Source organism: Platalea leucorodia, assembly GCF_965183815.1.
Source record: "Platalea leucorodia genome assembly, chromosome: 11".
In the NCBI taxonomy this organism is placed as follows: domain Eukaryota; kingdom Metazoa; phylum Chordata; class Aves; order Pelecaniformes; family Threskiornithidae; genus Platalea; species Platalea leucorodia.
Window position 1 is genome coordinate 16,296,041 of NC_138833.1, and position 9,847 is coordinate 16,305,887.

The following is a 9,847-nucleotide window of genomic DNA, read 5'->3' on the forward strand; positions in this document are numbered from 1 at the left end:
AAAAATACACCTATGTGTATGCTACACTTACATTTTTGTGACTTCTTAACAGAGCTTAAGAGGTTTAAAGAACCAAACACTGAACGTCTTAGCTTTGTGGTGTGAGTTAAGATCCCCTTTGCTCCAGCACTGGGGGAGCAAGCTCGCGCGTTGGGGAAACAGGATTCAGCCAACATCCTTCTGGAGCGGGTTTGTACTGTTGATATAAAATTAATATTCCACTGAATGAAACCTGATGCTACAGATCAGCTTACAGGCAGAAGGACACGATGTTTATACAAGTGCCTGAACACATCCTGCCGCTATTCTTCCCGGGGAGGGAGCGGCCCTGCTACCATCTTGCTTTTAAAAAGAGGGTCCAAATCAATGTGGCCAGGTGGGTTCAAAGAAAGCAACACACCTGAATGCTAAGAGACCCTTAAACAAATGAACTGCATCTTTACTTCTGGCTCAAAATCTTTTGAGGGACACAGAAAGCTTTTGAAAAACATGTACTTTATGTGCAACTGGCCCTTCTAACGGTGTGCAGGTGGGGAAGGAGGGAGTTAACCCATCACCTTCAACAAGCTGCTGGTAGCAAATCGAGTTTGGAAGGAAAGCGAAAACAAGAAGCCCACCCTGAATACGATGAATCCAATGCAGCTTTCTGCAGCTGGGAATGGGTATTGCTTGTGCAGCCATGCCTGCCAAGCGAGCAGTTAATGGTTCTTGTGGTATGCAGGCATGGTGAGCAGCCGTCTGTCCGTCCGAACCAGGAGTTTTTAAGCAGCTGTACTTCATGATATACATAGGTTTCCGCCTTCACTCTACATTATTAAGATTCCTCCTTTGGCCCCATCTATTTAAATTCTGACCAGTTCCAAAACCCTGAATAACCCAAAGTGCTTCAGTTTGTGGAAATAGTTGCTTCTGCTTTCTCCAAAGGCAAAAGGCTAACGTTACCCTCAGAACACAGGTTATTAAAAAGAGCCAACGCCACCCCCCTCCGTGGAGCGTCCTCCCACTCCCCATCCTCCCAAACTATCAAAAGGGCTTTTCTGGCCTGCTTCCTTTGCTCTCCGGCAATGCCTTGCAAATGACACTGTTTGTGTTTTTGCATCTGCATCCGGGCCGGCTCACTTGGTCGTAGCATCTCTGGGACAGCTTGACGCAGCCGGTGGCTGGCAGGTAGCAGAGCAAGCAAGGGAGCACCAGGGAGAGAGCGCTCATGAAGGACCAGCGAGCACAGCAGTTTGAGTGGGAGCAGGAGCAGGGGTGGTCGGCGCACGTGCCCTCGTCATCCTCGTTGGTGCAGTGGTAGAAGATGCCCTTGACGAGACACATGCAGGTGGAGTAGTTGACCAGGTTCTGTGCCGAGCAGAGGCACTCTTGGTTGCACACCCAGCACGAAGGCAGAGTCCGGGGTAGCGCGCACTCCTTACACTTGCATTTCCCACAGGCTTCGCACAGTAGAAAGTGCTTGTCCAGTTCCTGAGACACAGGTCCCTTCAGGTCCAGGGGTTTGCAGTTAATCACCTTGGGCTGAATGCGAACTGCTCTGGGGGAGGACTGCTCCGCCACGGGCACCGGGGCCATGTGGTCCAAGAGCCTTTGGTCTGAAGATGTGCTGCTGCTGCTGCTGATGGAGCTGGGGCGCCCGCTGAAGGAAATCCAGGGGTGGGTGACATCCTGCTCACAGCGCTGCAGGTGCTGGTTGGTCAAGACCAGTTCATGGGGGCCTCGGGGACGCTTCTGGGCTGCCAGCTGGGAAGCGGTGGGGTTGTCGGTGTAATCATTCTCTATGTGAGTTGTCTTCATCTGGTCAATCGGCAGGATGGTGAGCGGATGCTGCAGCCGCCCATAGGGGATCCGACTGTCCAGCAAGGGCTGGACCATCACAGAGTTGGGGACAACGGTGATATTGTGGGGAATCCGGGGCTCCATTGATAAAGCAGCCTGATTACTGGTGAAAAATCTGCTCTTAAGTATCCTGGGGGAAGGAAAGGAGAAAGAAAAGGGGCAGGGGAGAGAGAGAGTGCATCGTTATTGAGTTATGTTGCAACCCTAGCCCAAACAGGCGTTTTTGCTGAAGCTGGTGATTATGCAGAAGGTCTTACAAGGCAAATTTGTGTCTGAGGGAGTCAGAGCACTTGCCCAGGTATAAAGTGCATCAATCTTCCTTTGCTACTGTTTTCCTCTCCCTAACCTTGGCCATATATAGGTCTTCTGGTCCTGGGAGGGGTACCGTTACTGCAGGCTCCTGAAGTGTCCATTCATCATTTTTACTGAGGGAAAGCACACCTTTGGGTTACTGGTGCACATTCACATGTATTTTTGTCAGCAAACTGCCTGAAATGACTTATCTAAGGTTTGGGCATTTTCCCCAGTCGACCCCGATCCCTAAAAAACCTGATGCAAAATTGTGGCTCGCAGGAGCATTGGCCTGGTACAAGGATGCTTCGGGGTGCAGGGCTGAGCACTTGTCCTTGCTAACCCAGAATCTGCCTGTGGGAGGGTGGCTTGGCTTCGGCGAGGAAGTGTCCCGTCTCCATCGGGAGCTGCTGGTTTCAAAGGCTGCTTTCAGCCCTGCTGCGGGAGGTGGAAGTTCTTGCTCAGCAGCTTGTCTGGTTGCAAACCAGCGTGAGAGCGGACGGGTACAGCTCACGGGGAGAGCACACACACGGGTCAGACCTGCTATGTCACCTCGCACAGGTAATTAGGCACTCCTCTGCAAAACACTAAGTGGACTAATATTTAGTTTAAGTGCTGTTTACTAGCTAAACTAGCTAAGCCGTCTATTGCCGCAGTTTCTAATTTCATTGAAAGAGTGCAATTTATCCTGGAGGCGATCCAAAGATTCAGCAGCGGCGTAGGACAAGAAACCACAGGAAGTAACTAAACTTAAATCAAAGAACGGAAACGACTTGGTTCAAATTTAGAAAGTGCACATTGTTTTCTAGTAGATGTGCCATTTCCTCATGGGGTGACCTTTATTCATAAATAATATAATGTTGGAGATCAGTTTAAAGAAGCAGGGGGTAAAGCTTCAGAGCAAGTTGCAGGGAGGAAAAAGCTTCTGGTATCAAGAAAAAGGAAACAGTGAACAGCTTAAGGCATTGCCAGTTGTTTGTGTTCAGACAAACAAATTAACCTTTTCCAACAGCATGAAAGATTTTAGTATTACAGCAGTCTGAAAAAAAGTCAGGAAAAAACTGCATCCAACGACAACCAAGTCACACGAGAGGTGTGTGTGTGAGAGTAAACGTATGCACTTCTCCTGCAAGAGCATATCCCCCCCTAAATTTAACACAATGCTACAAAAATTGGAGCATGAACTAATTATGCATTTTTGGAAGGAGAAAGGGAAGTGCATTTTCACCCACTGAAAAATGTTACTAAAGTCCACTCTTATATTTGTAAATCGTTGCTTTGATAGATCTCTTGGCATTTGAGGGGTTGAGAATCTGCCAGTTCTCCTGAGATCAATAGGAGGGAAGGCTGATGCCGGACGGAGGCCAGCGCAGCAACGCGTGGTCAGTACGGCACATGCCGCCTCTGTACGCTGGCACCGCGTCCTGCCTGCCGGGCTCTTTGTCCGCTGCACAAGACGAGCAGGAAGAAGTGCTTTATCTAGCAGGAATGATGATTATTGTAATGCAGTCCTTATGCTGTTACTCTTCACTAGTTAAAATTCTCTGCTGGGTCTTAGCCATTCATGCAAAATTTTTTTTTCATTATTCATAGCTCATCGACATCCTGACTCGAGAAACAAGAGAGTTTTAAAAGCATCTATTCCTATTTACTGTATTGAAAAAATAAAAAGAAGCAATGGTTCTGACAACTATGGGGCATGCAGAAGGAAAAAAATTTGATTTTCTTTTGTACATCAGAATCCAGTGTCATGACATAAAAAGTACTTGCTGCAAGCCAGAGTTTAGTAAAATAGTCAGTTCTGTATCGGCTAGGTGTTGTGTTTGCAAGAAGACTTTGATTTCACAGTCTTTTTGTTTTTTTTAAGGAGAGATATGCAGCTGTTTTGGCTGGCAAGAGTAAGTGCAGCAGAGCTGATATTAGATGGAAGGTAGCTGGAGGAAATGGTGGCACGCTGAGCGATATTACAAGCCTATCTGTCTGTTCCTTCATATCGCTGGCAGTGCTGCCTTCATTGCCTCACCGTAATTTTTAAATAAGCTCTAGCACGGGGCTCTGTGTTCTGGCCTGAACTCAGTCCCACTCGTTATCAAGTCTCTGGAGTTTGGTCTGTTCACAGTAGGTTTAGACTAGATCTGTGGATCGTTACTTATTTTAAGGTGCATGTGTGCCTCACGTGTTGAGGAGAGCTGTTTAGCCCTTAGGCAGCATCCACCACCTCTGTCAATGCAGCGAGGCTGATCTGATGCTGGTTTTCCCTGACACGGCAGCTCTGAGCCAGGCTGGCGCATCGAGGGTGTTCTGCATCGCCGGCGGCACCGCACGGGGAGCCCCTCGCCCCGGCACGGCAGCGCGGCAAGCGGGAGGGCAGCACCCCGGGGACAGCAGCAGCACACAGGAGTTGGCATTTAGGCTTTGTGTTAACTCTGTAGTTGCACGGTCTGCAATGGTCCAGAACTAGTGATGACATCACACGGCAGTTATGTCATCAGATTAATTTGGAGAAGGATTCTAGCCACAGGTGCTCTTAAAACACCCAAACCCCTGGTAAAAACATACATGGCCATATGCAGGCAGACATTAGAAGGTGCCTTAACTAAGATAATGCTAATCATGATTTCAGAGTTAATTATCACAGAAAGGAGATGAACCCTGGACTGAACACCACGCTTTGAGAGAGTTAATTTTGAAAATTATTCATCATCTATTATTTTCATCATAATACTGTCTCAAACTGTCTAAAAGGCACACTACTGCAGAGCAAGGGGAATGGAAGCCCTGGCATGGCGAAGTCAAAGACCCTGCAGATATTTGGGCACAAGATCTACTTGGATAAAACCTCTGGAGTGAAGACAGCCAAATAAGACCCAGCTCTCCTAATTCCCAGATCCTTGGTCTGGACACAACGTCTCTCTTGCTGAAGATCACCATTAAAACACTGTAGATACATACCCCACCAGTTTTTGGTGCTAGTGCTGCACGTGGTCCTTTAACTTCTGCCCTGCCTTCTCACTCCTGAGTTGATTCTACAGTTAACTGCTCTCACCTTTTGAGCTACATTTAAGCGACATAGATTTCTGATATTTATGGAATTTTCCAAGGACCGTGACTACATTGCAGCTGATGGTCTTGTCACCAGAAGTTTCAGCAGTGAGGTAAGATTGCTGGTGACAGATCCAGGTCAAACATCTCGAGTGCTGAACTAGAGAGTGAGCTGGGTGGTGTTTGTTCTGCAAGGAGGTTCTTCTCCATTGGGATCTGCCCAGGTGACAACAATGACAATATTTTATGGTGTGGTTGCCTCAGTTTTTGTGTCTGTGTGCTTCCACTGGCATGTGCCTTGAGCACATCTTTCCCTGAGCTGTTTCTCTTTATGTCTCCATCCCATGTGTACCTACACAGTATTCCATCTCTCATGGTAGAGAAGAGGAATCCAGGGAAGTTCTCAGGTTAAGGACTTGTGCTGGATCAGAAGCAAGTCAAGAATCCAGACTGCTCCCATGAAGTCTTGCAAGCTGAGGTGTGCCTGACTGGGATGGATCCTGGTGACTTCCCTGGAAGACCCCCAGAGGCATCAGAACTTGACCGTTTTTGGTTGGTGTGTTCCCCAGAGGGAGATATGCAGCTGCAACCAGTCTGAAACTGTTCCAGGATGACGGGAACAATACAAGCAAGCCATCCTTTGAAACGCAGTCAGTTTGCAGGCAGATATAAGGATACCAGATACTCCTGTAAACAATCACGAGGTAAGATGTCCGCTCAGCAGCAGGAAAGCTCATTCCCAATGCAGAAGCAGGACACCATGCCCTTCCTCACCTCCCCTTTTGCCTCCCCACCAGGAACCCATCATGCACACGGGGTGCTTGTCAGCAAGGACGACGTTGCTTTGAGCAGCAACGTTGGCATCTTAGAAACTGCAGCTTCTGTTCCAGCCACATCTCCCATCAAAACTTGTGTTTGGGGTGACCTGGCAGAACTTAAAACCTTGAAAAAGGACAAGAGCTGAAGGGGTGTAACCTTGGGGCTCTTACATTGGCTCCGAAGGCCTGTGCAGGTGAGCAGGGTGGGGTTCAATGTAGTCAACTGTGTCTTGTAGTTGCTGGCATTGGCTCAGATGTTGAAGTGACCTAATTCAGCATACGGCACATGGAACTGGCCACTATGTGTCTGAAGCAGCCCTGGGTAGAAGTGCTGACAAATGTGAGCAACTTTGGTTGGGAAGGAAGGCAAGAAAGAATAGGCTGAGCTTTTAACAAGAAGGGGATGGTTACTAGAGATGAGCTGCAAGTGTCAACCCCCCTGAGAAAGAACATTTCTGCTCATAGGGCTCATCTGCTGTGGTAAGAAAGGACTGAAGTTTGCAATGCTGGTGGTGTGAACAAATCTCTTTCTGGCAATGGCAGTTGGGTACTGCTTGCAGATATTGAATTAATTGCTCAGATTGAACAGATTTAATATAAAAAGATGTGTCATTTAAAGAAAATTGTAGATTAAAAAATAGAAGAAGAGATAATAATAAAGTAGAATAGGAGTTTTATGATACTTAGGCACCATAACTTTGCAAAACCTACAAAACTTTATGTAGTGCCTTTGTTGTCCACTGCACTAATCCATCCTGACTGTAAATTGCATTTTAATTGAGTAAAAATGCCATACAGAATACTTGTAAACAAAATTAGTTAATCTTTGATCATCAGTAATTACAGACATATTATAGCATTAACATAGGCACAAATTCACAGGTTGCAATTGTACAGGCAATTTTCTGAAAGCAGACAACAGGAAGAAAAATTCATGAGTATGTTCTTACATTGGGATTTATTAATTCTTTAGAGGTAAGCGAAACACTGAAGTTTTTCAAGGAGAAATGTCAACAAACTCCCATGTAGAGAAAATTTCTCTTCCCCCATGACATCCAGGAACTGTATGGTTGCTCACCACATACAATTTTCAAGTCAAAATATACTTCCTTCCAGAGGAGCAAAATTGGATTCAAAAGTCAAGTTCATAAATGTGCTGCAGTGCTTGTTTCATCTCTTCATCAAGATATTGCCAATTTAAAATTACTATTGCACTAGATAATTATAAGTCCTAAAGTTGTAGGAAACCAACTGTTATTTCAAAGTGTTTTGGTATTACTTCAGACTTGAAACTTTTGTAAGATTCTTTAGTCGTATGAAATTAGAACAGAAGTGATCTTATGTTTTAATAGGATTTTGGACTAGCCTACATAATTTTATCAAAAGCTACATCCTTGTAGGCAATTCTGTGAGAAAGTCATATAAACCCCCAGAAAAGCTCATTCTCATTAACGTCTTCAGAACAATTTTTGAAGCAATAAGGTTCTAGTATCTTTATTTTCAAAGTGGAGTTGGATAACTTGTCTTCCAGTTACTGAAAAACAAAATGGATCTTGACTTAAATATCCAATAAGTGCAGACATATATGTTGCTTATAACTGTCTCAGTTACCTATTAGTTTTTTATTTTAGTAAGTTCTTTCTCACATGTTTAACAACGTTCTAGATGTATGCAGTAACAAAAGAATAATGAGAATAAGGGACTTAGGGTCCAGAATCGGGTCCTGCGTGGAAGCAATCCTGCAAATCTCAGCCCTGGGAAGCGCTGGTGTGACTCTGACACATCCCCAGTGCCCACAGTCCTGGCGAAGTCAACAGGAAAATGGGAAAATATGCTCCCATGACTCACCTCCTGTCCACCCAGCGCCAGGTACAAGGTACCACAGCTTTGCCCAACCCATTCCTGAAAGATGCAGAAAATTTCAGCACGCAGATGCTGATGTGCAAACCTCTGAACTCAGTCTTAAATGTCGTAGGAAAGAAAAGCCCCAAACATGGTGCCTGGAGTGTGTTTGCTAATAGAGAGACCACCAGTATGATCAGAGAGGTAAGGTAGTCACCGTTGACTTTTTCTAGCCTTTGTAAGCTGCATGTACGAGATCAGGGGTCACTTTACCTCCTTCTAATGAATTATGCCTTAATTACACCTCATGAGCAGCCTGTGCCTTCCGTTGTGTCCGTACAGCACCAGTGTCAGGGAAGAGCTGTTTGCCTCAGCAAACCAAACCTTCTCCTGGGATTGCAGGCACTGGATTGTCCTGTGTGCATTCTGTAATGTCGCTGGTGCCCCCCCCCTCGAACCTGGACCTGCGCCCCGTAATGCCAGGGAGCTGCTGAACACGCAGTCGGTGCAGTACTGCCCATCGCTGTGGCGGTGGTGGCCAGCTCCAAGACACCTATAATGGTTATAATGGTACTAGGTGGGATGGAGAGTAATGGTATGGAAAGAGCTGCCTTCTGCCTTCTTACCATAAGCTAGAGAAGCATTTCTAGCAGAGTAAAACAAACTCAGGTTTTCAATAAGAATTTTTGATCACAGGTTTCCAAGAACTTTCCAAATATTGAAGCATCACAAGCTTTTGTGAAGAAGGGCTAGAAAAAATGACCACAGAGAGATGAAAGGCCAAGTCCTGACTGATGCCCACGGGAGCCGTGCAATGGGGCTGCGGTAAGGCCTGAACTACTCGCCTGAGTTCTGCTGTGGGTCAGTGATGGTGAGGGGACAGGGCAGGGACTGCTGAATCTTGTCACCTAACAGCTGGATCACACCTCCTCTTGGTTACCATGATACTAGACCCGTTATTATCCATGCAAAAGCTGAATTACAGTCTCTGAAAGAGATGTGACAATCACCTCATTAAGATTAACATATTTGTAGTAATAGTTGCAGTAAATATACTGCAGAAATTTGCCTATTTATTTTCTTTGCTATATGGGACACATGAATTTCTGAGACAATAAGGCAACAGGAAGAAAAGAAAAAAGCAATAGCATCTTTACAGATAAATCTGAATACAAAGAAATTATCATAATTGAAAACAATATACTTTGAAGTAATACAATGTTAAGGGAGACTATATATTCCAAGGCCTGTGCAAGTCAACACCATTCAGAATTGATGGTAACCAGTGCAAAATTCCTCTGATTTATCAATGCCTTTAGAACAATCATGACTATTCTCTCTCCTCTGGTGGTTTGGTTACACAGTCTAGAAAACCTTATCTAGAAAGCGTTGACCACTGCTGCATCCCGTGCTTTGGGGACGTGCCCAAACCCTGCCTTGCTGGCTCCAGCATGGCGCTGGAGGCCAGGGCTCACCAGCAATTCACAGCTCCTCCCTACAGCCATTTGGAAAAGAGGAAAATACCCAGGACAGCATTGAAAACGAAGCCAGGGTATCTAGTATAAGAGCTATCCTTGCTATCAAAAAGTACTTGCAAAGGGAAGATCCATAGGGCTTCACAGAGCATATGCACCAAGTGGGGCAGCTGGGGCAGGCACAGTGGAGCAGGGACCTGGGGAGGAACCGGGGACCAGGCAGGGTGCTGCTGGCTGGGGCTCGCTTCCACCGGAGCAAACGAGAGGGATCAATAAAGGACTCGCTTCCCTGAGTCCCAGTGGAGGAGGAGCTGATGATAAGGCAACAAATTCTGCCATTGCCTTTGTTTGGAATTAAGGACATCCTCTTGTCCAGACCTCCCAGCAGTGACAAGGGACGCGCTGCTACTGACGGAAATCAATAGGTTCAATAAAAGCTTTTAATGAGGGAAGACTACACTTGAAGTTAAAGGAGACCTTTCAATAAGCACATGTTTTTAATGTGTGATTAAGAATAACATATAATGTTGGAGTTCATTA

At 45.9% G+C, this 9,847-nt stretch overlaps 1 protein-coding gene across 1 annotated transcript; it reads right to left on the reverse strand.

Moving 5' to 3' along the window:
* Window positions 1–1,023: 1,023 nt before the first annotated feature.
* On the reverse strand, window positions 1,024–1,923 carry SPRY4 (sprouty RTK signaling antagonist 4; the record flags this gene model as incomplete). Its single annotated transcript, XM_082324213.1, has 1 exon — window positions 1,024–1,923. One exon carries the CDS (start codon window positions 1,921–1,923, stop codon window positions 1,024–1,026), a length of 900 nt encoding a protein of 299 aa, XP_082180339.1.
* Between the last annotated feature and the right edge of the window lie 7,924 nt (window positions 1,924–9,847).